At 53.2% G+C, this 25,730-nt stretch overlaps 14 protein-coding genes across 14 annotated transcripts; 5 read left to right on the top strand and 9 right to left on the bottom strand.

Moving 5' to 3' along the window:
* Window positions 1–89: 89 nt before the first annotated feature.
* On the top strand, window positions 90–2,028 carry M409DRAFT_69287 (uncharacterized protein; the record flags this gene model as incomplete). The annotated part of the gene is made up of 8 exons (XM_033818220.1): window positions 90–474; window positions 530–874; window positions 930–957; window positions 1,009–1,127; window positions 1,184–1,295; window positions 1,347–1,476; window positions 1,532–1,753; window positions 1,807–2,028. The coding sequence occupies 8 exons, from the start codon at window positions 90–92 to the stop codon at window positions 2,026–2,028; spliced, it is 1,563 nt and encodes a 520-aa protein (XP_033662940.1).
* A 10-nt stretch (window positions 2,029–2,038) lies between these two features.
* Window positions 2,039–3,820, bottom strand: M409DRAFT_58507 (uncharacterized protein; the record flags this gene model as incomplete). Its single annotated transcript, XM_033813931.1, has 1 exon — window positions 2,039–3,820. The coding sequence occupies one exon, from the start codon at window positions 3,818–3,820 to the stop codon at window positions 2,039–2,041; it is 1,782 nt and encodes a 593-aa protein (XP_033662939.1).
* A 465-nt stretch (window positions 3,821–4,285) lies between these two features.
* M409DRAFT_58506 (uncharacterized protein) lies at window positions 4,286–5,644 on the bottom strand (the record flags this gene model as incomplete). Its single annotated transcript, XM_033813930.1, has 4 exons — window positions 4,286–4,585; window positions 4,646–5,160; window positions 5,232–5,431; window positions 5,637–5,644. The coding sequence occupies 4 exons, from the start codon at window positions 5,642–5,644 to the stop codon at window positions 4,286–4,288; spliced, it is 1,023 nt and encodes a 340-aa protein (XP_033662938.1).
* Window positions 5,645–6,357: 713 nt separating this feature from the next.
* M409DRAFT_69286 (uncharacterized protein) lies at window positions 6,358–8,494 on the top strand (the record flags this gene model as incomplete). The annotated part of the gene is made up of 3 exons (XM_033818219.1): window positions 6,358–7,256; window positions 7,310–8,318; window positions 8,414–8,494. The coding sequence occupies 3 exons, from the start codon at window positions 6,358–6,360 to the stop codon at window positions 8,492–8,494; spliced, it is 1,989 nt and encodes a 662-aa protein (XP_033662937.1).
* Window positions 8,495–8,630: 136 nt separating this feature from the next.
* M409DRAFT_27427 (uncharacterized protein) lies at window positions 8,631–9,629 on the bottom strand (the record flags this gene model as incomplete). The annotated part of the gene is made up of 2 exons (XM_033808567.1): window positions 8,631–9,245; window positions 9,306–9,629. The coding sequence occupies 2 exons, from the start codon at window positions 9,627–9,629 to the stop codon at window positions 8,631–8,633; spliced, it is 939 nt and encodes a 312-aa protein (XP_033662936.1).
* Window positions 9,630–9,987: 358 nt separating this feature from the next.
* M409DRAFT_27426 (uncharacterized protein) lies at window positions 9,988–12,476 on the bottom strand (the record flags this gene model as incomplete). The annotated part of the gene is made up of 2 exons (XM_033808566.1): window positions 9,988–11,870; window positions 11,936–12,476. The coding sequence occupies 2 exons, from the start codon at window positions 12,474–12,476 to the stop codon at window positions 9,988–9,990; spliced, it is 2,424 nt and encodes an 807-aa protein (XP_033662935.1).
* Window positions 12,477–14,032: 1,556 nt separating this feature from the next.
* Window positions 14,033–15,580, bottom strand: M409DRAFT_58503 (uncharacterized protein; the record flags this gene model as incomplete). The annotated part of the gene is made up of 2 exons (XM_033813929.1): window positions 14,033–14,248; window positions 14,303–15,580. The coding sequence occupies 2 exons, from the start codon at window positions 15,578–15,580 to the stop codon at window positions 14,033–14,035; spliced, it is 1,494 nt and encodes a 497-aa protein (XP_033662934.1).
* A 549-nt stretch (window positions 15,581–16,129) lies between these two features.
* Window positions 16,130–18,057, top strand: M409DRAFT_27424 (uncharacterized protein; the record flags this gene model as incomplete). The annotated part of the gene is made up of 2 exons (XM_033808565.1): window positions 16,130–16,202; window positions 16,301–18,057. 2 exons carry the CDS (start codon window positions 16,130–16,132, stop codon window positions 18,055–18,057), a joined length of 1,830 nt encoding a protein of 609 aa, XP_033662933.1.
* Window positions 18,058–18,458: 401 nt separating this feature from the next.
* M409DRAFT_69282 (uncharacterized protein) lies at window positions 18,459–19,321 on the top strand (the record flags this gene model as incomplete). The annotated part of the gene is made up of 2 exons (XM_033818218.1): window positions 18,459–18,490; window positions 18,550–19,321. 2 exons carry the CDS (start codon window positions 18,459–18,461, stop codon window positions 19,319–19,321), a joined length of 804 nt encoding a protein of 267 aa, XP_033662932.1.
* A 185-nt stretch (window positions 19,322–19,506) lies between these two features.
* Window positions 19,507–20,040, bottom strand: M409DRAFT_27422 (uncharacterized protein; the record flags this gene model as incomplete). Its single annotated transcript, XM_033808564.1, has 2 exons — window positions 19,507–19,736; window positions 19,800–20,040. 2 exons carry the CDS (start codon window positions 20,038–20,040, stop codon window positions 19,507–19,509), a joined length of 471 nt encoding a protein of 156 aa, XP_033662931.1.
* Window positions 20,041–20,757: 717 nt separating this feature from the next.
* Window positions 20,758–21,369, bottom strand: M409DRAFT_27421 (uncharacterized protein; the record flags this gene model as incomplete). The annotated part of the gene is made up of 4 exons (XM_033808563.1): window positions 20,758–20,850; window positions 20,915–21,011; window positions 21,076–21,277; window positions 21,330–21,369. The coding sequence occupies 4 exons, from the start codon at window positions 21,367–21,369 to the stop codon at window positions 20,758–20,760; spliced, it is 432 nt and encodes a 143-aa protein (XP_033662930.1).
* A 288-nt stretch (window positions 21,370–21,657) lies between these two features.
* M409DRAFT_69281 (uncharacterized protein) lies at window positions 21,658–22,188 on the bottom strand (the record flags this gene model as incomplete). The annotated part of the gene is made up of 1 exon (XM_033818217.1): window positions 21,658–22,188. The coding sequence occupies one exon, from the start codon at window positions 22,186–22,188 to the stop codon at window positions 21,658–21,660; it is 531 nt and encodes a 176-aa protein (XP_033662929.1).
* Window positions 22,189–22,573: 385 nt separating this feature from the next.
* Window positions 22,574–23,887, top strand: M409DRAFT_69280 (uncharacterized protein; the record flags this gene model as incomplete). Its single annotated transcript, XM_033818216.1, has 1 exon — window positions 22,574–23,887. One exon carries the CDS (start codon window positions 22,574–22,576, stop codon window positions 23,885–23,887), a length of 1,314 nt encoding a protein of 437 aa, XP_033662928.1.
* Window positions 23,888–24,540: 653 nt separating this feature from the next.
* Window positions 24,541–25,370, bottom strand: M409DRAFT_58499 (uncharacterized protein; the record flags this gene model as incomplete). The annotated part of the gene is made up of 3 exons (XM_033813928.1): window positions 24,541–24,712; window positions 24,775–25,063; window positions 25,118–25,370. The coding sequence occupies 3 exons, from the start codon at window positions 25,368–25,370 to the stop codon at window positions 24,541–24,543; spliced, it is 714 nt and encodes a 237-aa protein (XP_033662927.1).
* Window positions 25,371–25,730: the final 360 nt, after the last annotated feature.

The raw sequence follows: 25,730 nt of genomic DNA, 5'->3' as shown, positions 1-25,730 counted from the left end.
TCGTATTTCTGTCGAGAGAGACAACTTCGCCTCCCGTTGTGAGACCTGACTCGGAGCATCCATCCATACCACAACAGCAAGAATCCAGCATGTCCCGCTCCTCAAGAAGAACACCCGTCATAATCGGCGTCGGCGACATCGTCAACCGCTCCAAGTCCCTCTCAGACGCCATTGAGCCCCTCCAGCTAATGATCCTCTCCATCCAAGAAGCTATCAAAGACACCGGCCTTCCACCATCCACCCTCTCAACGCTCCAATCCTCTATCGACAGCATCGACGTCGTAAAATCCTGGACATGGCCCTGCGATTATCCAAATCTGATTGCAGAGAGACTGGCATTCAAGCCGGTGCATTGCGAGTACAGTGAGCATGGCGGCAATCAGCCGGCGAAGTTGGTCGATGAGGCTGCGAGGAGGATCTCGGCGGGAGAGTGTGAGGTAGCGGTTGTCACGGGTGGGGAGGCGTTGGCGAGCTGTAGGCCTTTCTTCCAACCGCCAGCTGGACTCTATGTTCTAATTGCGTCTTCTAGTAACCGCCTGCGCCGCCGCAAAGAAACTCCCACCACCTGGCTGGACTGCCCCAAACGAAGACGTCCGATCTGTCTTCTCGCCCACTACGCGAGAACTCCAACCTAGTCTCGGCGCCAAACACTCCATTGGCAACCCCGTGCAACTCTACCCGCTCTACGAGAATGCTTTCCGTGCTTATCGTGGCCAGTCGATAGCAGACAACCACCTCGAGTCTGCAGAGCTGTACGCCGAATTCGCCAAAGTCGCTGAAGGCAATGCGTATGCTTGGGGTGGTGGTGCGAAGGCAGAGACGAAGGAGAGTATTGGGACGGTTTCGAAGAAGAACCGCATGATTTGTTTTCCTTGTAAGTTTCGTGCCGCCGTTATTGAATGGTGAAGAGCTGATTGGGGTCATTGCAGATCCGTTGTTGATGAATGCTTTCAACACGTAAGGATCCCGTCACATACATGCGTTGACTAAGTACTAACAATTGCGAAGTGTCAATTTGGCCGCAGCTTGTATCCTCACATCGACAGAGCACGCACGAGAACTTGGTGTTTCACCAGACAAGTTCATCTACCCCTTGGGAGGCGCCGGAACTTCGGACAGCAATGAATGTAAGGACATCCCCTTGGTTCGTATTTGCCCCTTGCTAACATCGTGATACTTCTAGTCTGGCAAAGACCGGCATATTGGTGGAGTCCCAGCATATCTCGATCTCTCGACGCCGCTTTGGATGTTTCGTCGATCGACAAGGAGGAGATTGATCTATACGACTTTTACTCGTAAGAGCGAGTCTTTGTTGATATTGCCGGCTGGATGCTCATTGCTTATAGATGTTTCCCTATCGTCCCAAAACTAGCCTGTGAACATCTCGGCCTCCCAATTACCGGGCAACGGAAAGCAATCACACTACTAGGCGGCCTGACTTCCTTCGGCGGTGCTGGGAATAACTATTCATTACATGTATGCTGCACAATTCGACCATTTATTCAGGCCATCAATAGCTAACAATGACCAGGCCATCACAGAAATGACCCGCCAGCTCCGACAAGGAAAGGGCAAGACTGGCTTGGTACTCGCCAACGGTGGCTGGGTGACATACCAGCATGTCCTTTGCCTTTCCAGGTCTCCGCGGAGCGATGGGCTGCCTTATCCAGATGTGACCCCGTTGCCGAAATATGTGACGGACGTGTTTGTTCCGAAGGTATTAGAGCAGGCGGAGGGTGATGCGACGATTGAGGTGAGTTCACATGTTGTTTTCACGGTCTAGTGCCCGCTGACTGTGTGCTTTAGACATACACCGTCGAATACGATCGGGACAACAAACCCCTGAGAGGCCACGTCGTCGGCCGCCTAAAAGACGGCTCGAGATTCCTCGCGAATCACGCCGATGAACATACCCTCAAAAAACTCTCAAGTTGGGAAACAGAACAAGTCAACAGAAAAGGCATCGTAACGACAGACAAGAAGAGCGGAAGGAATCTCTTCTCTTTCGGCGAAGTCTCCAGACTATGAGATAGTCTCTTTATCGCCTCACGCAAATACCACCATTTCCAATGAGCTGATCTTTCAGTCCCATGCTGTCGGTCCTGACGCCGAGCCAATGTACAGGAACTTTGTCGACTTGTTTTTGGCCAGCCTCTCGTACGTCGGCGACTCGTTCTGTGAAGGAGCGGGAGGACGATTCGGTTTCGATGCGGAAGAGGAGGGTTTCGGCTTGCCAGGCTGGTCGTTCGAGGGAGGCTTGGGCTATGGCGACGTCTTGGGCTATTTGCAGGGCTTGCTCTTCGGTGGAGCTTGGGAGAACGGGATGCATGAAGCCCATCACCATGAGGTGGACTTTACTGTCGAAGAAGGTTGTGTTGTCGAAGTCATTGATCAGGTATGCTGAGATTGACTTCTTCTCTACCACACTTGTATGGGTCTTTCTCAAAGGCGCTGCTGTGACTATGGCTGGATGCCATACATCGTATAGTCCGTTCGATGGCGAATGTTCTTTGAGTTTCTTGGGAGGGCTGACCATTGCCCAAGCAACGTACACCCCTGAAAGACGGAGTATCGTGTCTTCAGCAACATCTGAGATGTTCGCTGTAGGCATTCCAAACTCGCTTCTGCTTCGGCCAGTCCCTGGGATGACTTTGCCAGTGAGGCGTATTGGGAATGGATGCTCTGGGCCATCATCGCTGCCTATCAGACTTGCCCTGGCGTCTGCGTCAACAATTGCTTGTTGATGAGAAAGCTCCCGCCTTTGCTCATACACTTCGTTGACCTCTTCAATCTTCTGTGGAGCCCCACTACTGTCGTAAACGCTCGTCGCCGCCATTTGCGTCAGACCACCATATTGATAAGGCTGAACGGCGTTCTGCACTGCAGTCGTGACAGGCTGCACTGCACCGGCGGCGGCTGCATTTGCTGCGTTGTTGGCGACCATGGCACCAATCTTGATCCCTAGCTCAAGAGGTAGACTGCGAAGGCTGGCACCTCGAAGCATGCCCGGGTCTGTAGAGGTAGAGGCGTAGCGAAAGACCGGCGAGGGACACAGAACCTTGCGACCCTCGCATAGCACGATCCTGAAATACCCATCGGCGGCAACGTGTGGAATCCGAACGACATTGGTCTCATATGGGCGGTGGTTTCGAATTTGCTTGACGTCTTTAGCTTTTTTGCGGAACTTGTTGATATCCCGCTGCCACGCCCGCTCATCAGCTTTGGGCAATGCGTCAGGAGTAGCAGAGATAGTCGGCGTGACATCGATCCAAGCAGATCTCGTTCCAAGTTTCCCAACCGCTAGACCAGTCTTGCCGGAGAAGCCTCGTTTTTGAAGCCATAGCTTCCGGTCAGGTGGGAGAGGCTGGTCTGAGAAGACGGTGATGGCGACACTTGTCGTCGGACCTCGATAATAGACCAAGCCAATGGAGTGTCGGAGGACTGAGTAGTGTTTCGTGGCTTCAAAAGGATGAGACACGAGGCCGCCAGCGAAATGGACGGCTTGGTTGTACGCTGTGCCCAGAGCGGCTTTCACTTTTGATGGATTCTTGCTACTCGCTGTTGCTTGTTCGACGCTCTCGTGAGACGCTCCGGGAGGAGCTTCGGAAGGGTCGGGTTCGCTATCCAGATGCAGAGCCTCGAGCTGTTGATCGAATTCATCGATTATTTGGCCTTCTTGGATGGATTCGACCTTTTCGAACTCATATGGAGGTGGCTTTGAGTCTGGTGACGTTCGTGTCTCGCCCATGACTTTATCAAGAGCTTGTTTCTGGTCGACATTGAGCGGACGGCCGCCTGGGACAGGCTTACGCTGAATCATGTCTGCACTGCTTTTGATTGTGCTTCATCGTTTTGGTTGTGTTATCTGGCATTGATAGCTTGCGTTCGTGGCGATATGAGGTGCTCTGACAGATTGGGATGCAGCAGATTACCTCATCATGGCGGCATTGAGCTATGCTTGTCGTGAGAGGATCCAACGTGCATGGCGGCGGTACATTGAAGTTTTATCACTTCTAATGTTTGAATAGGGAAAGTTGTCGTTGGCGGTGAAGAATACAGGGAGGCGCGGCCTGTGCTCGATTGGCGCACTTGGCAAGAAGAGCCCGTGCACACGTCAGGTCTCAAGAGACTAAGACATGATCAAGCCATTTCGACAAGACACTGCCTAGTTGAAGGGATGGTAAAACAAGAGAAAACGGTGAACTGGTTCTTCATAACATCAGCTTTGCATCCTAACATAGCATGGACGACCTCCATGAGGTCAACAAGAACATGGTGAACTTCATCATTGCATGTTCTTCCATGCAGTGAGAACTTCTTCCTCCAATACATCCATGAGATCTGGAGCTTGAGACTTCCACCCAAGAGCCTTCGTCGCACGCTCTGCGCGCGTTCGAGCATTGGACGCGAAGAAATATGTTCCTCTATGTGGGCGTCCTGGCGCAGCCAAGGTCGTCTTGATCGTCCCAAGAGGGACTTGCTGTGGCTCCGAGCCAGCGATGAGATTATGCTTATGTAGGACTTTGGCAGTGCTGGTGGCGATCTCGAGTTGTGTGTGGACGGCCGCGGTCACAAAGTAGTAGCCCTGCAAATAAGATTTAGTATCGCCGTGGCATTATGGCAAGACAACATGGCTTAGACAAACCTCAACGCCCCAGTCTGCCGTTCGACCACTGGACACTGCTGCTTCCACGAGCTTCACATACAACTCCATCAGGTCATCCAGATGCACCCAGCCATGAGCATTGCCGCCATTCTCAGCATAAAAGGGTGCAACACCCAGGTTCTTGACCTGCTGGACAAAGTTCGGGAAGTAGACCGAAGCCTTGCGTCCAGGCCCTTTCCCCTCTCCATATATATCAGCAGGGCAGACAATGGCAGTCTTGAGCCGATCGCCATATGCTCGAGAGGCGTCCTGAATGAGCTTGTCTACAGGCCGGTGCATTGCCGTCTCGGGCAAAGATGTTATGGCCTCCAGGTCGGAAATGTCAGACCATGTTTTCGGATTCTCCCGACCGAGATAGGTTGGATCGAGGAAGTCCGCGACAATGCCGGTGCCACTAAGATGAATGAGATATTTGGGAGCGCTTGGCTGCGATGTGGCGGCCAGTCCAGCAATCAGGGATTTCATACTGGGTATATGGTCCGAGTTGCCCGTATCTGTTGCAGCAGAGAGTATTTGTCAGTGTTCTTTGTCCGCCAAGATGCGACTATCAGTGACAAAGACGTACGCACGACCACATCGGCTTCACCGGCGGCTTTGTGAAGGATGTCGTGATCATCATAGGTCCCTTTGATGACTTTCACTTGAGGGCAGAGAGTTTCAAAGTCTTCCGGCACAGTACGCAGCAACGCACTAATCTCATATTCCGGATGTCTCTTAACCAGAGTGTCGAGTACGCTGCCGCCAATGTAGCCAGTGCCTCCAGTTCTGTAAAAGTCTATAAGCCACTTGTTGTCTGAAGCAGTCTCAAGACGGCCACGACATGCACGAAGATTTTGGAGCCCATTTTGGCAGTATGTCAATCGTAGAAGCCCAGCGTTTGAGAGAAAGTAGGAATGATATACTTATCTTCCCATTCACCTTTACCTCATCTGCGGAACATCGCCCGGATGCGTTCCAGAGTTTTGCTTACATATCCATTCTGCTCTGGCACATTGGAGAGAAGGCTAGGTGGGTCGGGAAACCCTAACCCAGTGTTTGTCGTCTAAGTGTCCGCATCTGCAAGTCTCCCACTGCAGGCAAAGTCATAGCGTCGTGCCCGGGACGCGTAAGAGAGTAAAGCGTGGAACAAAGAAAGGAGACGAAAGTTGAAGTGTCATGACACAGCAGCGCACGGTCCACGAGTAACTGCTGCCTCAGGCATGAAGCGTCAGCCGAGATCCGAATGCAACAACACGGGAGGATCTTGGCTCAAGACTTCACCTTTCATTTGTAGGCTAGAGACTTCGTATACTTCTAAGCCGACATTGCGCCTATCTTCCTTTCCACTTCTCCGAGACAGTATTGACGCGAGGACTGCCGCTCAGACATGGCCGACCCTGTGGCTGCTCTATTCGAGAGCGAAACTCGCCCTTGGCTGCTGCGAGACAGTAGCACATTGCCATTATCGGCTCGCCGACAGCAGGCACGGCCAAGTTGCTGTTTGAGGCGACCACCTTGGTCGGATCTCTTATCAGACTTATCGAACGCTTCGGTCTAGGTGGGAGATGGGGTTTCTTTCAACCCAACGTATTGTTCCAAGCCAACGCCACCCACGTCGCACAAAAGAGACAGGAATGCCAAGTGGCAAAACACACCACAACCCAAGCGATCCCCAGCGACACGGCTTGAACTGATGCGCTATGCTCTCTACCATGCTGGGCCTTCAATTGAGCTTGGCTCTCTTGAGCGCGTGCTGTCTTTTCGCCGCAGCCTTTGCTCACCCGCAGCATGGCCTGAAGATACATCTCTCTACAGCGGACGGACTCCTCAATAGCAGCACGACCGGTCGCATTCTTGTGCTCTTCGCCCCTGCAGGAGTCGATCCCCTGGAAGATGTCGATGTCGCAACAACTCCGAACTATTTCTATGGCCAAAATGTGTACGACTTTGATACTGGCGACACTGTTACTTTGACGGGCGGAAGTAGAAAGCGTACCAGCTATGGGGTATGGGGCTACCCAAACGCCAGCTTGGACGATCTACCAGCTGGAGACTATACCGTCCAGGCCTTTCTGAACCAATATGAGGACGTTACACGCAGCGACGGCTCTCAAGTCAGTCTTCGATTCCCTTGCGGCGATGGTCAAAAGAGCGTCGCTGGTCCAGGCAGTCTTGTAACTTTGGCGACAAATGTCACCGTCTCAGGCGATTTCCAAACTATCGAGCTCACATTCGAGGCTGTGGTACCCGAGGATCCTCTCGAGGGCACCGAGATTGGCGGCTGCTCTCAGGGAAACTACCCTGATACCGAAATCCTGAAGCGCGTCAAGATACGGAGTGAAGTGCTAAGCAAATTCTGGAATCGAGACATGTATGTCGGTGCGAACATTCTTCTCCCATTCGGCTACGATGCGAACGACACGAGCAAGCGATATCCGGTCATCTATTCGCAAGACCACTGGACTGGAGGCGACCCTTCGTTTGCTGGATATTATGATGCCGACTTGATACAGCAGTGGGCCAGTGGGATCATTCCATCGACTAATGGCGGTGAAGGTCGCGAGACACCGAAGCTGATTCTGGTGACGCTTCGCCACGAGGCGCCATACTAGTAAGTAGATATCAAAGCCGCAAGATGACATGAAACTGACTACGTTCATCCAGCGACGACTCTTACGCCGTCAACACAGCCAACCTCGGCCCTTATGGTGACGCCATCAACGACGAGCTGATCCCAATCATCGACAAGATGTTCAACACTATCGCCAAGCCGTACGCCCGAATCCAGGAGGGCGGCTCGACAGGCGGCTGGGAATCTGCCGCGAGCGTCATCTTCAGACCAGACCTCTTCGGTGCCTGCTTTTCCTCATACCCGGACTCACTAGACTTCCACCGCCACCAAGACATCCCGCTGTACGATGCTCAGAACGCATACACCCGCCCAAACGGCAGCAAGATCTACTCTGTCCGAGGCGATGTCGACGGAGTGCTGACGAATCTCGTGACAGTCGAGCAAGAAAACCACTGGGAACTCACATACGGTACATCATCCCGCTCAGGAAACCAATGGGACGTCTGGAACGCCGTTTTCGGCGCTCAAGGTCTTAACGGCTACCCCCTCGAAACCTGGGACAAAGTCAGTGGCGAGATCTACCCCGAAGCAGTCGAGTACTGGAAACCGATGGACTTGTCGAATTACATCACCAGCCATTGGGATGCTTCCACCAAAAACCTCGGCGAAATCCTAAAGAATCGTATCTTCATTTCTGTCGGCACCTGGGACGACTACTTCCTCAACGAAGGCGTCGCAGAATTCCAGAAACGAGTCTCGGAGAAAGGAGGACCGGACTGGGCGAATGTCACTTACCTTGAAGGGCAGCCGCATGGGGGCTTGTACCAAAATAGGGAAATTTGGAACTACCTGTTCTTTCTCGAAAGCTGGATTACGGACCACGCTCCTGACGGGAAGACGCCTTTGTCTGAAAATGTCACAAGGCCTGCGGCGAGAGGAAATCTCTGGGGAGATGTCATCGCGCGAGGAGGTCGCCAGGCTGCACTTGCAAGGCAAGCTCCTCCAAAACTCCAAAGCAAGCCAGGCTGGCAGGGCCGTTCAGTCGTGGAAGGCAGTGTCGGACGCTGGGACCCTGGTGTTCAGCTCGAAGCACAGTGGATTGTGGATTGTCAGGCTCGGGGGAGTGTTTTCCTGTCAAGCAGGGGGAGACCGTGACTTTGAAGCCGGAGAAGAGGTGGGGAGAGAGGGCCAGGCAGGTGCAGCTTGCGGTTGTGGGGAGGAAGAGGGGGTATAAAGAGGAGACGAGGAAGAGTGGTGTCGTCAAGGGGAGGTTGTGAGTGTACTTATCTCGCTTGTTGTCGTTGTAAACTCTCCTATCTCATTGACGAGAACACATCCATGCTAGAAAACAATTAGTTCGTGCACCTCATTCATCTATCGCGGCCTTCCCGTACGCGGAACTCCACGACATCCCTATGACTCTTTCCGCTGAACCTCTATCGCCTGCTTCACCGCCGCCGCCAAATCATCAACGCCATGTTCGAGGCCCACGAGATGATTATCCCTCTTCTCGTACAGCGTGCCACCCTCAGTCCAAATCCTCCTCAACGTCACACTCCCTCCCTTCTCCGCCTCAATCTGCTTCAGCTTCTCCAGACTCGTGTAGCCCACATCCCATTTCTCACCCGTCTGCCTCTCAAACTCCGCTGTAATCTCCTCAGGCGTCGAGGTGAAGGAATTCACATGAATGGCTTTATTCGCCACAGCTTCCGGGTGTAGGATAGCGGCCACGACGAGTTTTCCGACGTCTCGCATGGTGGTCAGAGAGATCTTGCCTTTGCCGTCGCCGAGGAGAACCGCTCGTTTGCGTTTCACATCGAAAGTCCCTTCGCCTTCGTCTGCAGGTGGTTTGGCGCCCAAGTAGAGCGCATGGTCGGCATCGCCATAAGGGCCTGTGACGACGTATGTGTACGTCAAGTGCTTGACGGTCTTGAGGAGTGCTCTGACTTTGAGCTTTTGTTGGTGCGGTGCCTCGTTGGCGGAGCTGGGCCAGTATTCGATGTCGGTGCCGTACTCGGAGGGGAAGAACTGGTTTTGAAGTTAAAAATGATTGTCTATTAATATTGCAATGAAGTGAGTGTTTCTCACCCGTTTCACATCCGGATGCTTATCCGCCAACTCAATCAACTGAAGCTGAGTGTGAATCACTGGCCGCCCAACACAGCTGACCACCGTGTCGATGCCGTTGTATGCTTCGTTCACTGCGGCCGCAGAAGTGATCTCGCCAGCGATGATCTCTGCGCCTTCAGCTTTAAGATGATCGATTTCGTCGGATTTGGTCCAGATCGTGTTGGGTGACGTGAAGATGGCAATCCGGTCAAACTTGTCCTTGTTTGCTAGGATCGCGTTGGTAATATGCTGTCCGATCAGTCCGGTCGCGCCGAAGATGAGGATGCTCTTGGTCGTCGCCATGATGTGGTCGGAGAGAAATTTTGAGACGGAAGGATCGTCCGTCAAAGTCTTGAGGTTTTGTGTTGGTTTGAGGAAATCAGGGCTGAAACATGCGTTGGAAGTGAGAGGTGTTGAACTCCAATGAATGTGGCATGTGAAGTGGAGTCCTTCGGCGTATTTCCCAGCACGGAAGGACCGGCGGTGAGGTGATACAAGGTACGACGTCGTCAGCGTGAGCCTGGTGGTTACGCTGAGCGTGCTACGAAGTACGCTGTGTAAGGCAACATGATGTTGGTTTTGATTGCAGAACATGTGAAACAGGCCATAGGTAGAATGTAGTTTCGAAGAACGTCTTGGTCATTGATCTAAGTTCTCAGCCTTATGACTTCCCCCTTCTCCTTACCATACCTCCTAAGCCTTCGAATCCCAAGAAGGCCCATACCAGCACAAACGCAGCCGCAGCGACGAACAGACTCGATCGATACGTAGACAAGCCACCTTGCTGTATCGCGCTGGAAATTGGTGCAAAGACCGCACCACCAGAAATAGATGCTGTGATCATTGCCGCAGACAGTCGAGTGCGCTTTCTCATGCGGCTCCGAAAAGTCGTGCCAAACAGTAAGGGGAAGATAGGTCCCTCGACAAAGAAGACTACCATTAGCATCGAGGTTGCTGTGTCGTTCGATAGATCTGCTCCTGCAGTAAGACACTGGAAGACGACGGCTGTCGTCGCGAGTGCAAAGAGCATGATCTTGGGCTTGATCCAGAGTCCCACGAAAGCTGCTACGAAGCGTGAGACCGCGAATGCGGAATGGGCGATGGCCAGGAAAGACCAGCTGCTCCATCCTGGCTCGTAAGATGTGACGAAAGGCATGAAGGACGTTGCGTTGACTTCTTGTGCTCCGACGTAGCAGAAGATGCTCAAGGTTCCCAAGATGAATGGCACAGGTAGTGCGGCGCAAGTATCCCAGGGACTGTTGTCTTCGCGGACAACGTCGGTCAATTCTTGATCCATGCCTTCGTCGAAAGGAAGTGCAAAGTAGATGACTGCTAGAAGAGTGGCAATCATCGCAACGCCAAGGTATGCCCATTGGGTCTGGACCAACGTATTGGCCGGTGATGAGCTGTCCTTGAAGGCTTGTTGCAGTATCAAGGGAGCCACGACTGTGCCGACCGCTTGAACGCCTTGACTGAAGCAGAGTCGAACTTCGGCAAACCGGTCTGGACCACAGAGGAGGATGAGAGTATCCGCGGCAACTTCGACCATCGAGAGACCAGCCCCAGCAATAAAGTTGGAGATGAAGTAGACCGGAAAGGAGTTGAGAACTGCCGCCGGCCAGAACACAAGCGTCCCGAAAGCATAGATTGCAAGGCCTGCAACGCCGCATGTCTTGAAGTTCCATCTCTTCAGGATGGGATAGCCGATTGTCAGAGGTCCCACGAAGTAGCCAATGTAGTACGAGCTATGAAGTGCTGTGAGTTGGCCCGGGGTGAGGTGCGCTGCCTTTTGAAAGACGTCATTGAGGACCGAAAGCACTCCATATTCGAAGCCCCATATCAGGAAGAGTACGGAAATGGCGATTCCAGGGCCGAGTGCTTGACGTGTGCTCAATTCGGTGAGACTTTTGCGGGTAGACGACTTGGACACAACGCGCTCCACGTAAGGCTCAGAAGCGAATGTGGCGAAGGAGAGCGTTCGATTTTCGGGACTTGGCGTCCAGGCTGAAGCATCCTGGCCTTTGTGATGTATGCTGGGTACTGTAGGGCCCGGAGATTTGATCTCAAGGTGGAGGCTGCGCAGATCGCCTTTGGACGTTGGAGAAAGGCACTCTTGCCAAGTCATCTCGGTCGGAGAAGCAGGAGCGGCGTGGTAGTCCTTCAACCATTGGGAATCCTCGGCAATCTCATCGACTTGGTGAGGACTCTTGGAGAAGACCTTCTGGACCAAAGGCTTGAGTGCGGGAACGCAGCTGCACATGATCCCAACGTGCACTTCCACCACGGACCACATGTAGCTATAAGAGGCAAACCACGTAAAGTCGTCTGTGGAGTTGTCCTTGTACCTGGCGTTTGTGCCTTGAAAGACAGCTTGTAGGATCGACTGAGATGCACGCTCCAAATAGGCGATCCGGACTACGTCGACAGCCGCAACGAAGATGCCGACGCTGAAGACAAAGATGATTGCTGCCTTTTGTGATCCAGGAAGTCGCAAGCTCGCCAGGAGCGGCATGGGAATAAGTAGGATCACAATGTCCGTGACGACTTGGACAGTAGTTTCATTAGCACAGGTCCTTGATTTTCAGGTCGCTTTGATTGTTTGTACTTACTGTTGAGAGGTGCTGACGATAAGTATATCGTCAAAAGGCTAATGCACTTTCCAACGCCTGGAGCAGAAGCTATGTTGAGAGCTGCACCGAGTGTGTGACAGCGAAACGCGCTCAACAATGTAAGCGTCAGCCCGCCCACGTTGACCACGACCAGAGTAGCGATGGTGAACCACCTGCAAATATCATTGCTCGACATGATGTTCAGATACAAGCAGAGGATCGCGGACTTCTGTGCCATAAGCGCCGGGTTGTACAAAATCGAAAAGACATAGCTCGCCCGGCCCAGCACTGGCATCCATTCCGCAGGAATATGTTGTTGGTGCAATCCCAATCCGTATTTAGTTGCGTAGCAGACGGCGACAGACATGCCCAAGCCCAAGATCCATGATAACACCAGGAGCCAGCCATATGCTGCGATTTTCCGAACGATGAAGGCCCTTGAGAGCGTGCTGAGGAGAACGAAGAGGAAAGAAGCGCCGAGGAGGGCACAAGTGACGCTGAAGACAGCATCGCCCCGACTGTGTGTGTTTCGCCCATCCATATTAGATTGCAGAGTTTGACTGTTCCATGGAGTGTAAAGTCTGGGGACTGGCAAACAGCCTTGTTATGTGGGTACTTCCCTAGAAGGGAACCCCTCAGAGACCCCGGGTATGGCGCCTGGGGAATCATGGGGTTGAGCTTTGGGCACCTTGCCTTACCGATATTGGGAGATTGTCCCCAAGGACGGCCCGTGTCTACGCAGCATGTCCAAGCTTCGAGGAGCCAACGCGTGCAGCACCGCCAGGTCGTGGACTGAATTAGCGAGCGAGCGATTTTGTCTCGATGCTGCTACGATCTGTGAGGTTAGCTGCTGAAACTGAGGGATTGTAGGTGGTGTGAGCGGACTCACGGACCCAGGGAAAGTGCAGGAGCAACCAGCCACCAAGTCCAGTCGTCTCCAGAGTGATTCGTCAACCAGGTCAAGTTGAACGGCTACCCGGCAGAGGCAGACTGACATGCATGTGTGGCGTCGTTAGCTCGACCGACGATTTCGCCGTACGGCTGCTCTGGAGCACGAGATAGCATGCTGCTCAGCACGATGGCGTCTTGATGTTTGGACAACCTGGAGCTCAACGTCAGCAATGCAGGTCCATCACACCCGCTGCAAGGGAGGCTCGTCTGCTAGCTCGATGTGGGCAAGTATCATGTCGTGGAAGAGGAGTAGAAGTGAGGAGCGCTTCCTTTGCCTCGCTAGCGCAAAGTTAAAACATTCGTCGTACAGGGAGCGGGACAACCTCACCTGTTCTGGTCTGGGACACTAATGTCCTAAAGGCATCAAGGACTGAGGGAAAGAATTGCACGGTTGCTTCGCAAAGAGGACGACCATTTGCGGCACGCCTGATGACGCCATCCTGACATGCGTCACCAAAGGTCGACCATGTCCCTGGCGACGGCAACCATCGATCAAACGTTCGGAGAAGTTGTGAGAAGCCTCCCGTCGCCGTGCAGCTAAGTGCCAGCCAATCAATTAAATACCTCTATTATCCTGTGCCTCACAGTGTATTGACGTGATCTTCAGGAACGGCCCACGCTTCAACCCTGCCGTTCTGCCCATTGGATTGTCGCATGTAGTTTCACTTTGGAGCGAATCTTGGGCCGCAGTGCCCGTGAGTTCAGACAGGCTCACTACGACGATCGCTGTCCTGGTCTGTATCTGCTTCGACGTTCTGGGGTGTAAGGCTTTCGTTCGCTTGATCATCTTGTTGGTTGATGACGAATAGCCTGGGTTGTTGGGGAATGCGATCGCGATGGGCCTGATGAAGAAGTAATGATAAACCGCTGAAAAACATGTCTGCGATCAAATTTCCCGGTCATAGTCCTCTTCTTAGACAGATGCAGGAGCACCCATGCATTTCTCGCATGTGAAACGCCAAGCCAGCCTTTGTCCTGCCCTCATCTGTCCTGACCGTTCAGAGCAGACTGGTCAAAGCAAGAGCACCGCATAGATGCAATAAGCCATGTCGCGTCCAGTATGGCGGAGTGTTTCAGCAATAGTCGTTGAGGCCGTGGTACACAGCCCCTATCTCCAGGCGAGTCACCTCTTTTCGGGCTGTTACTTCAGCCATCGTCCCAAGCCACGTAGAAACTGGGGCTTTCCGAAACCTTTGCGTGTAAAAGTGGATTGAATCTTTCTGAGCCTCGAGGAAGGGTTGCGATGATGGACATGAGACGACCCAGATTAGAACGTGGCGCGCCTTCAGGTGAGATGTGTTGAAGCGGTACGCACATCAAGACGTCCAGAAGAGCGCAAGCAACATCGAAGAGTTTCTCTGTCTGTTAGCGGAGTCAGTGAAGCTATTCTCAATCAACGTAACTGAAAGACTGTACCAGCACCGGCCCGTGTATCTGTAGAGCCTCCAGTGGAAACGTGTCCAGGTGTCCCAAAAGCTCGTTTGCGATCCGCACCGGAAAGATGAAGGTAAGACTAACGTCCCTCGCGGTGGTGGACAGCTGCCCCTGGCTCAACGCGATCTGCCAGATGAGAATTTGCAACCAGTACTTAGAACATATGAAGTCGACAGTACAAGCATCGGCCTGCGCCGATCGTCGAACAAGTGACATCGCCTGAACTTCGTCTTGCAGTTGTGTTAGCCGTTCAGCACCAGATGCTGCAGTCTCACGCCCTGTCCGAGATTGGAGAAACACTTCGTCGAATGGCGTGTAGAGGCGAATAAGGCGCGCCAGACTAGTGTATGCTCCCAGTGCACGGCAGGCGTACTCCAAGGCGAGCGTATGTCTTGTGCTGGGCATTGGCAATGTCAATGGATTTTGTCGTTGCAACGAGTCGTTGCGCTCTGTGATGAACAGGATGCAGTACAAGACATGTCCCCGTGTGGTGTCTGAACTGAGAAAGTCGTCCTGCTGCTGCTGCTCGTGAAGTCCCAATGCCAATGCGAATGTCGTCGCTTGCCGCAGGTAGAACCACGCGGACCGTCCATTGTCGAGAGCACTGAAGCAGTGAAACATCAGAAGCGAGACCACGATGGATGCGATGGTCGGTCGATCGACAGTCGTGACGCTACTCCTCAGGCGCGAGAGCTCGTGTAGTAGCGTTTTTCCCAGCCCAACATCTGGTGCAGAGTCGTCCTTGGAGTCCTGGTTGTATCTGCTTCTCGCAATCATTGTGTACACGCCAAGAGCGAAAGACAGAAAGCCATCTTCAGTGTCGCGCTCCTGTTTCTCAGTCACTGTTGCAACCTCTTCGTTCGTCAGATGGGCAGGAGTCGGGTGCAAAGCCACGATAGGGTAGTGTAGACCTGTCGCGGGAAGCAATTGGGAGTCGTCTTCATCATCGTCCTGCGACGAGACATCAACGTCGACGTCTTCATCGGCCGAGCTGGACGTCTGAGACGTTGCGGGCGACTGTCGAGACGATGTCGGTGATTGTTCAGACGATTGAAGGTTACGAAGTTCTGATATGATCTTGCCCCGGTGTGCTTTCGGTCCTCGTTTGGCGACAGGCGTGCTGAAGGTACACTGCAGGCGATTGATGGAGCATTTGCGACAGGCCGTCCCGCACGATGGAATGCATCTTGTCTTCCGTCGACGACATTGATCGCAAGCTCGTTTCGTTCCTTGTCTGTTTGCTTGGGAAGCTGTACTCATGTTGAATGGGGGTCACCAAGTTGGTAGTATCGGAGGAGAGAACTCAAAGAGCATAGAGTCAGCGTGCCCATGGAGTCATGGCGCCATGGGAGAATAAGAAGGGTAGACTCTCAGCGAAAGCAATCTTTCTCACGTTTCCCGCCGTGACCGTATCAGGGGCAGCACGGACAGCTCGTCCATGGCGGTGCTGCCATGGGTCATGGTTTGGGCGGCAGTAGCGAGCGCACAGCAACGGACTGCCGCCCTGCCACAGCCTGACATCGTGTTGAAACCCGCACGATTGGTGCAATGGTTGTCGTCAGACTCGTCACCCCAACTCGCGAAGGCAGATGCGGTAGATCTGGGTTGACGCTAGAACGACGCTAGAAGCAGCTGAGGCGCTAGTCTGAACTTCGGTGCATGTTCTAGCGCAAACTCTGAATTGGCGGTCGACGCATGTGATCGTTGCGTACAATTCAGCACGGGCAAGCTGGCAGCGGTCACACTCCACTTTCTTCGAGTCAGCTGTGGCAGGAATCAAGGCACAACCCAAGCAAGGTATTGGCAGCGATGGCCATGGAACTGACCTTTGTCAATCAATACGGCGACAGTGCACCCAAACGTCGTCGGTTGGCGAAGGCGTGTGAGAGTTGCCGCGCACGAAAGGTCCTCTCTATTTTCACAAGCTCTACAGGACATGTGGCTGACAAAACAAGTAGAAAAGATGTATACACTTCGCAGGGGCAGACAAGGTCTCGACGAACGGTGTTAAAGACGGCAGTGACAAGGAAGATTCCGACAGTCCTCATGGCAGCAATGCAACACCTCGTGTGAACGGAACACCAAGTTCTCACCGCACGAGCAATTCCGGTGGCGTGCGGCGATTCATCAGCGACCTAAATCCAGAAGTGACATTTCTGCAACGACCGACACGTACGATTGAACCAGAAAGCCGACAGCAGAATGATGACATCGGGATCTGGGTCGACAAGCGCGAATGGGATGAGCTTATCCGCCAGAAGAACAGCACGACAGAGCATGCCGCCGCCCAAGCAACCGCCCTCAACAATCAGAGACCACATTCTGCTGTCCTGGGACCGCTCATAGATATATACTTTCGAAAAGTCCACCCCATTCTACCCTTGCTGGACGAAGCCGAGTTTCGCAAGAACCATGCCGGAGGAATTGTCCCTGAGCCTCTTGCTCATGCGATCTGCCTTGTGGCAGCGAAAGATGCGGAAGCTGCACCTCATCTGCGACTCTCAGAATCAGATACACCACTTGCGCCTCGCGACTTTTGCAGTCGACTGCACGCTTCGGTAATGGCCACACTCAAGACGCCTGATCTTCTTGAAAAGATCACGCTCATTCGCATTCTCGCGCTGGCATCGTTACACCCCGAAGGACAGGACGGCGCTGAGGACGCAACTATGTGCCTGAATAAGGCCATGCACTACACTCAAACGCTCGGCTGGCACCTTGGACAGCAACAAGGCGTGGCGTCTGGCGATGACCTGGCAACAAAACGGCTCTTCTGGTGTCTCTGGAGTCTCGACCGCATCAATGGATGCCTGTACGGGAGACCAGTTATGATGAGTGACGAAGACATTGCTATAGAACCTTTCGAACAAGGCGAAAGTGGCTTTCCCGCCTTTGAGGCCTGGCTATATATCACTCGGATGCTCAACAAGATCATTGGCTTCTACCGACCTGGTCAGCCCATAACTTGCACTGGCTGGGAGAGCGATTACTTTCCGAGTTTCGAGGAAGCATTGGATGAGGGACAAGCATGGAACCAGCCGCAGTCGACTCTGGCTACGCTACATCTATTCTACCTCGTCACCGCTATGCTTTCGCATCGATCGCGAGGAGTGAAGTATATGCCACGGTCGACGCCCAGCTATGTACGGCAGTCCCTTTGCTCGCTGGAGCTCATACGATTGATGAGTTCCCATCTATATCCCTCGTTGAATCCGCTCCCGATCTTACCATACGCCATATCGCTTTCGCTGTCAGTCACATACCAACGAATACGACAGTCGCAACTGCAACACCAGCAGGAAGATGCTCGAGAAGACTTTCGAACATGCTGCCGAGTCCTACAGAATCTTCGACGATGCTGGTCTTCGGCCGATGTGATCGGTGTCATCTCTAAGAAAGTGCTCGATCAAGTCAACAAGGCTACGGATCTGTCGTCCTTCCGAGTTGGACGGTTCAGCGGAACCGGTAGAGACAGTCCTGGCATTTGTACGGCATCGTTAGTGAAGCCTCATACCATCATTGATCACCCGGATGATCCGGATGGCAACGCGAACCAGAATTCCGCGACAGTAGAGCAAGATTCGAACGCAGTGGCTGCTCAGAGTGGATTCGAGCTCTTCGAGGGGATGGACGACATTTTCCAAACGTATATGGATCCCAACTATCCCGTCAATCTGGACGACTTCGCATTCTTAGACGATACAAGTCCGCTGGACTGGAACGCTGCTCTGACATGACGAGACAATGATGAGGGTATAGACAAGGAAAGATTGAACATTGACGTCGATTCACACGGTTCTCATCCTGGCTCAGGCATGGTCATTAGCGTGGCTCAATCCTTGGAAGCCGTTGCATGGCGGCTAGCGTGGAGAGTGACGTACCTGCCGTGCTCCAAGCAAGCTGACCAGTTACACCACAGTCCCAGCCTCCTTCAAGTTGCTCTCGCAGCCACATCTGATAGAACAGGTGACCCGTCTTCCTTTTACTCATCCTTCTCTTCGTCCTGGTTATCAATTCACTCTCATTCTGCTCTACTTCTGGTCCCAGTCAGAGTTCAAGAGCTTGGAATCGCTGTCGCGAAGCTTCAGTAGAGCTCTATACCCAGAAACAGACTCCAACTAGCACAGAGACCATTGCAATGGCAGACAACCGGGAACGACCGCTCCATGAGTACGCCACGCTACCTTCGACGACCCATCTCAAGCCATCACCAGCTAACAGTACTACAGGCTCCTCTCCCACGACATGGTCGACATCTACGTCGGCCCCGAAAACACGCACTGGGTCCTTCACGAAAAACTCCTCTGCTACCGCTCGCGTTTCTTCCGCAACATCTTCTTCTCCAAATCCGGCGACCGAAAGAACCGCTTCTTCGGCCTCCCGGACGAAGACGACGAGCCCTTCCGCCTCTTCGTAGGATGGCTGTACTCCGAGCGCGTGCCCGCCCCCAAGGAAGAGAAGGACCTCTCCCCGCTGCTGGATATGTACCTCATGGCGGAGAAGTGGGAGATCAAGAGACTGATCGTGGAGGTGCTGGATGCGGTGCGGACGTACTATCACGACACGGATACGTGGCCGAGTCTGCGGCGCGTGCAGTATATCTACTCCAATACGGAGAATGAGAGTCCCATGCGCCAACTCCTCGTTTCCTGCGTTGCGCGTATGCTTGCGCTTGGACAGGGTGTGCCGCAGCATTGGCAGAATGCTCTCACGAAGAACGGGCAGTTGGCGGTGGATATCATCCTGAATGTGCAGAAGTGGAAGCTGGATAAGGGGGGCATTCCGGATGCGCGAGAGGAGAGCGTGGTGCCTTTTGCGGATGAGGCGGCGAATAAGGGGCTGAAGATGGAGGATGATCAGAAGGTTGGTGTTAATGGGAAGGGTGGGGATGACGAGGATGAGGTGGACTTGGATAATACGTTGGATTGGGGCGAGGGACTCACGTGGAGTGGGGATGTCAGTGGGATGCAGAGTGAGGTGGGCGCGGTCAATGGGAGTTGACTGCAGGGTCTGATGAAGTGAAGATGATGGAAATCTTTTCGGCTTGTTTGGTTGTGATAAGATTTTTCTGGGCATGATCGTTGCGTCTTTTGCGCTGGCGTTTTGTGGGCGCATAGCTCGTTCATGTAACAGTACGGCAAAAACAGATCGACAGCACATCCTCTGAACCTCCCACTCTCATTGCTCTAAACCGCCAAGGCAGCGCCCACGCCCAAACCCATCATAACCACCTGCTCCAGCTTCATTCCTCCTCCAAGCACAGCATCCGCAGCAGACGTATCCTGACTCTGACTCACGCCCGTCCTCGTGGCATCCTCGCCCAAATTGCCTGCAGATCCAGAAGACTCACTTGAAGTCGTCGTCGGTGAAGACGATTCCGCTGTTGAAGAAGAGTACGTTGCGGTGGTCGCCGAATCTACACGAGCTTCGTGTCAGCCAACAGCGGTTTTGCGAGATTGATTAAAGGGAAAGGGCGTACCTGAAGCTGTAGTAGTGAGACTCTGCTCCATGGGTCCGGGTGCCGAGAGGTGGGAAGATGTTGCTGAATTGCTGGTGGTGATGGTGGATCTTGTGCCGGAGAGTGCGGTGACGCTTTGTTCCATTGGGCCTGGGATGTGGAGTGTTGATGAAGAGGAAGAGGACGTTTCTTGGGCGAAAGTGGTGGATTTCGTTGTTAGGAGGGCGAGGAAGGGGAGTATGAGGGGCGAGATGGATTTCATGTTAGCGGTGTTGAGTCGTAAATTAAACTTCTGCGAGAGTTACACAGTAAAAGAGAATGGGAAACAAGATGAAAGGGTTCAGGCAATGGCGAGTGGCAAGGTGAAGTAACAAATACTCTCGAGAGATATACTTTCGACATGAAACGCGGCCTGCACCACTGGAGCTTTGTCCCGTGGGTGAAAGCAGAAAGCTTGTCATTAGCCTTAGTTAGGAAGGAGCAATAGGCAGTTGAGCATTGGAGCTGTGGGTTCGATTGGATGGTGTGGTGGCTGTGGTGGTGAAGTGCGGGAGGGGAAACGTCATCTGGTGCAGATCATCTTTGGGCGGTCTTATTGGATGGTGGGTTTGATATTGATCGCTGTGCTGTGCTGTGCTGTGTGTGGCTCGTGAAAGGGGAGTCGGTAGTATTCGTTGTCACCGGATAGCAAGTCTGTTTGAAGGGACTGTGTCGTTGAGCTTTCATGAGTGCCTTGTGGGTCAGTGTCTGTTTTCCAAACCTCTTTCGTACTGGGTGCTACACTAGGTGAACTAGGATGCGTCCCGAAGGTATCGAACTCTCAAAGTGCCTGATCTTCTCGCACGTTTTGCAGACTTGATCGACTGGTCATGCGTCTGCTCGGCGAGTCTTGCTCATTGGATGTGCCGTTTCCCATGGACCACAAGCTGGAAGAACTCCTCCTCACTTGCAGATTGGTCTCCCTGTTTGACGATGTGTCCTAGACCTTCTTGTCGATAAGGTCACGGCTGAGAAAGTCCTCATCCACAACACCGCCGCCGTGGATGTTACGCTGGTGCGAACCGAGCTTAGGCTGGAGCGAGGGAGATGTAAGCTGGTCTATCTCTCTGAGCTCGGATTTGTTAATTAGGACTTACCATGATGGTGTTGAGCAGCTCCGAGGACGAGAGGAGTAACTTGCGCATGGCGCCCTCAGGGGAAATTCCAGTCGCTCCCTCAATGACTGGGTAGATGCTGCGACAGAAGTCAGCCATCATCTTGCTCCACGTGGGTTGAGTTGGTATTAAGAGTGACTCACCCACAGACAACAGCAGCCTTGAACTCGCTGCCATCACCATAGACAACGACCTCCAAATTGGCGGGGCTAGTGGTGGAAGTGCCGGTGGTGGTGGTGCTCGAGGTCACGAGAGTAGCGACGGAGCCCAGGGTTGGAAGCTTGGTGCCAGCGTCGGCCTGGTCGCCCTTGTTGATGTTGGAGAACATCATGTACTTGGCATTGGCTGGTATAGGTCAGTGAAGCACTTCTCGGCTATAGCATGTCAAATGGCATACCAAGGATCTGGGTACGCAAGCCGCTCATATCGGTAGCCATGTTTGCTGGTATTCTTGTGATGCCTTTTCTAAAGTGTTCTGGAGGAAGTGGCGGGTTGAACGAGGTGTTTCTGGCTTGTCGCGGTTTGTGTCGCTGGTGCGGGTTGGAAGAGAAAGCGAAGTCGAGTGCGACGACCATGAAGAATCTCGGCGCTAGGGATAGTCCTGCAGGTGCATGTGAAAGATGGCAAACGCAGTGAAGCGAAGCGGGTGACGTGCGGTGTAAACGCCGTCCAGACCGCACCTCGATTCTTTGGAAGGCACGTTCGATGTGACGGTTTCCTGCATTTCAGCCTCGAGGCGACTTTCCATCACCGTCGCTCTTGCTGTCTTCTCCCACCACTCGAGCCTCATCATTCACCTCGCTGGCGGCGCTGGGGCTTTCATCCTGGCCATCCTTGCTCGCATCCTCAGACTGCGCCTTCTCCTCGTCCAACTTGCGATACTTCCTCCTCGCCTTCTTGGCCGCACTTGCCTTCTTCTTGCTCGCCTTCTCCGCCTTCAGCGCAGTTCTGCTCAGAGGTCCCTTTTCAATATCCTCCAGCTTCTCTGCCAGTATCCGTCTAGCCGTCCTCCGATTCTGCTCTCGGCTTCGAGTCTCCTGGCTCTTGACTACAATCCCTGTCGGCAGGTGCTTCAACTGTACGGCCGACGAGGTCTTGTTGATCTTCTGCCCACCCGGACCGGTGCCTTTGAGGAAGCTCTCTGTGATATCTATCTCGGGGATCACGAGTCGGGGAGGAAGCGGTTTCTCGCAGCGCACAGCATTGGTAGAGAAGGCACGAAGGGATCGCTGTAAGCCTCTCACGGCTGGCAGCATTTCAAATTTTTCAGCACCATCAACAGGTGATGGGAAGTTACGAGCTTTGGGTGCGCTGATGTCCAAGACTTGAAGTGGGATCCACAAGCTCAAGCAAGCGCGCCACTTTCGCGTTTCGCCTCGCGTCTTCCTTGACGCTGTAACACCGGCCACATCAATTAACATCAACACTACAATGGCGAAAACAATCTGGAATGGTTGCATAACACTGAATGACAAACGGAAGTTACAGCGTAAGTTCGCATAAATTAGACAACCCCACCGCCGTTGACTGACAACTACAGACATTCATCTTTCCACCGAGTCCGAAGGTCCAGCATGTATCCGACCAGAAGCATCTTTACGTTTCCTGTCGGCCGTGGAGACCCATCGTATTCCACTATACATGAGTCTTGGTCGCCCATTCGAAGTTGAGACAAACTCCGAAGAGACCGAATCCTGGTTCTCGAGCATTCTACTGCACAGCCAAGACGCGACGGAGGACAACTTAACCTGGTGGCAGAATGCAGCAACGGACTCACTTCTCGGTATCTTGGTGTCTGTCACAGAACCGATAGTCTCTTCGAATGATGAGGCTGGATTGAAGGCCACCGAGCTGCTCTTCTACGCCGCCAAGAATGAAGGTGGTGTTACAATAAGGCCGTTGACTCCTCCTGAGTCTTCGCCCACCCACTCACATACCCAAGCAGAAGACGAACATTCGTTCCGAGTCTATGCATTGCCACTGTCTTCTCAATTACTACGCCAGGCAAAGACCGAGCCAACGCCGCCTACATCTCCCGGAGGCGATGAGATTGACATTGAACCAACATTTCTTCCACACTACTCGACAACGTCCACGCAAACGGGAGAAGTTATCAACAGACCACCTGTGAGAAAGCGAAGGAATGTAAATGATGCCTTCGACGAAGCGACTGAAAGACGGCGCAAGGCCCGACGAAAAGGGGGCGAAAGTGTTGCAGCCGCAGCAGCTTCCCACATCAAGGCTGAAGATTCTTTGCCGCAGCTCAAACACCGCCGCTCGACTAGCAACGTCTCAGTACCACTTCAGAGCAGGCCCCTTTCGAGGGCATCCAGCGTTGCTTCGGCCAAACCAACAAGTCTGCGGGAGCAGTCCGTCGCAGCACCCTCGAAGCCATCCGGATTGTCTCGAGCTCAGAGTGTTTCGAGTGCCCTAGAGCTGCCGTTTGTGGCTACTGTTGAGCAGAAAAACAAGGATTTCGTTTCAAAGATGGTCATGGCAGGTATGCGTCTCTACGGCCTCTACCAAAGCAAATCACGAAAGCCAAGATCAAACTCTGCGGCAGCTTCGCCAGCGGTGGATGTCAGTTTCGAAGACCTCGAAGCCGAGAAAAAGAATGATGAAGAGTTCAAACTCATCTATCATCAAGTCTACAAGGGAACATGCTTTGCAACGCGTCAGCACATATGCGCGGTGGCTCTCCAACCACACACCGACGCTGTACGGGAGACAGTGGATAGATTGCTTGCGGTGTTCTGCACGGATCCACTGCTACCCAGCGCAGACGACTCTGGCGAAGGATACACGCCAGGCGGAAGGAAGACGTTTGGGTCCTCGGCTCCACCTCCAGCCTCGAATCCTTTCATCCAAGCGGCGATATTTGGGGATCACAGCGCTGCCAATACGCCCAGTCTGAAACCCTCGAAAATTGGGGGAGCCCGTGGTGACGTTGGCTGAAGGGAGACGAGTGTACGAAATGTGTTGTACGACAGGACATGTGCAGAGAGCTGCATATGGCCACGCAATGCCCGGGTTGAAGAGCTCTATAGCTGGACATAAGTATAGTTCCAACATACTTCGCGGATCAGTATGTATGCCAGTACCTCTCATGCCTTGGATGTATTTGCCTTGTAAACCCCGCGCGAAGAGGCAACTTTCTGCAGAAACTGAACTTCCTTAGGCCTCACTGCAAGAGCATCGGTGTATGCAAAATACTCCTTCATGAAATCTCGTGTCATGAAGTCCTAAACAGCCGTTAGCGACGGGCACCGTCCAAGCGAATCTCTGGCCGTGATGCCAGCTCACCCTTTCGAACCACGTCGTAGAAGCGCTCCAGTTTTCCACCCACGATACCTTCCCCGGGAGCGGTGCGTCCTCATACATCTCGAAGAACGTACACTCTGGTTGCGCCGTAACGTGAGCAAACGTATGGGCGAACAACTCGAAGAAGCGGTCTACGTCTTGCGGTCGGAAGTAGTGAGTGATGTGCAAGCTAAAGTCAGGAAGAGGAGGGATCACAAATTTCTTCTTGTCCGCTCTCAAAGTGTTGGATACGGCACTGTCGGAGTCAGAAAAACAGGTGCTATAGCGTAGTTTGGAGCGACATGGCGCTACCTGTTCCATGGGAATTTCACGTATCCCTCTCCTTTCACGAACGTCGACCACCATGGCGAGGTCAAAGTCCCTTTGACGAGTCCGTAGAAGTAGTCCGCATGCGCTTGCCCGTCGATTTCATTGACCACGGCTCGCCCGTCCGCGAACCTTTCGTCGACATAGTAGAATCTAACCGAGCGGTTATTAGCCAACACTCTTACAGCCAAAACGACATCCAGCAAAGCACTAACCTATAACCCTTATTCTGGTAGGCATTATCAGCATCAGCAACCAAATACGCCGCCGCCGATTTCCCCGCCCCCAGCGTCGAGAACCCCGGCAAAGGCTTCAGCTCATTGAGATTATTCCCCGTGAAGAAGAAAGCCTTCCTCTCCGCCTCCGGAAGCGCTTTGAACCCGACGACAGCCTCCTTGATCGCCTGGAATAGTCCCACGACGTTCGCGCGGAGCGTCGCTTCGAAGTCGGATGTGCTCAGAGAGCTGAAGGGGTCGGTTGGGTCGGCTTTTACCAGGCGGGCAGCTATCCCCTAGTTAGTCTTCTCCCGCATTTATTGTGATGATGGTGGTTACGAACCATTGTACACGATAACGCTGGGCTGTCCCCACGCGGCGCGGACAGTCTCGAAGGTCCTGCTTATCGATGCGGTGTCGTTTACATCGCATTCGAGCGCTTTGTGATCGTCGTCGTCGGTGAATGCGCCATCTTGGAGTTTTTTGACGGAACGCGAGGTCTGCACCACGCGGTATCCGTTGCTTAGGAAAGTGCGGACTGTGGCGTAGCCGACGTTGGGCCCGGATCCGAAGATTAGGGCGATGGGTTTGGACATTGTGTCTTTGCTTTTTCTTCTCTTTTTGACGGGCTGTGCTGAATGGAAGCGTCATTCGAGTGTTGCGCAAATTAGGTCGAAGCTGTAGCGCTTTAAGAGCAGTTCTCTGAGATTGAGAGAAGAGACAGCCTGATGTGCAACGTTTCCTTTTCTGGAAATTCCGCGGAACAGCCTTGCCAATTTGCTGAGAAATCATGTTGCGAGGACCACATTCCTGATTTAGCTATGTTAGGGCGTGAGCATTAGGCTGCGGTTGTGAGGTGTTCGTTGGAGCGGCGAACTAGGTGCTTGGACTTTCATTGGGGTGGGTAGTAGAAGACCACCTACCCAAAATGTCTATCTTGTTGCCGATCATCCGCG

The sequence above is a fragment of the Zasmidium cellare genome (assembly GCF_010093935.1).
Source record: "Zasmidium cellare ATCC 36951 unplaced genomic scaffold M409scaffold_37, whole genome shotgun sequence".
NCBI lineage: Eukaryota > Fungi > Ascomycota > Dothideomycetes > Mycosphaerellales > Mycosphaerellaceae > Zasmidium > Zasmidium cellare.
The sequence above is the reverse complement of the archived record's forward strand: the minus strand, read 5'-3'. Positions and strand labels throughout refer to the sequence as shown.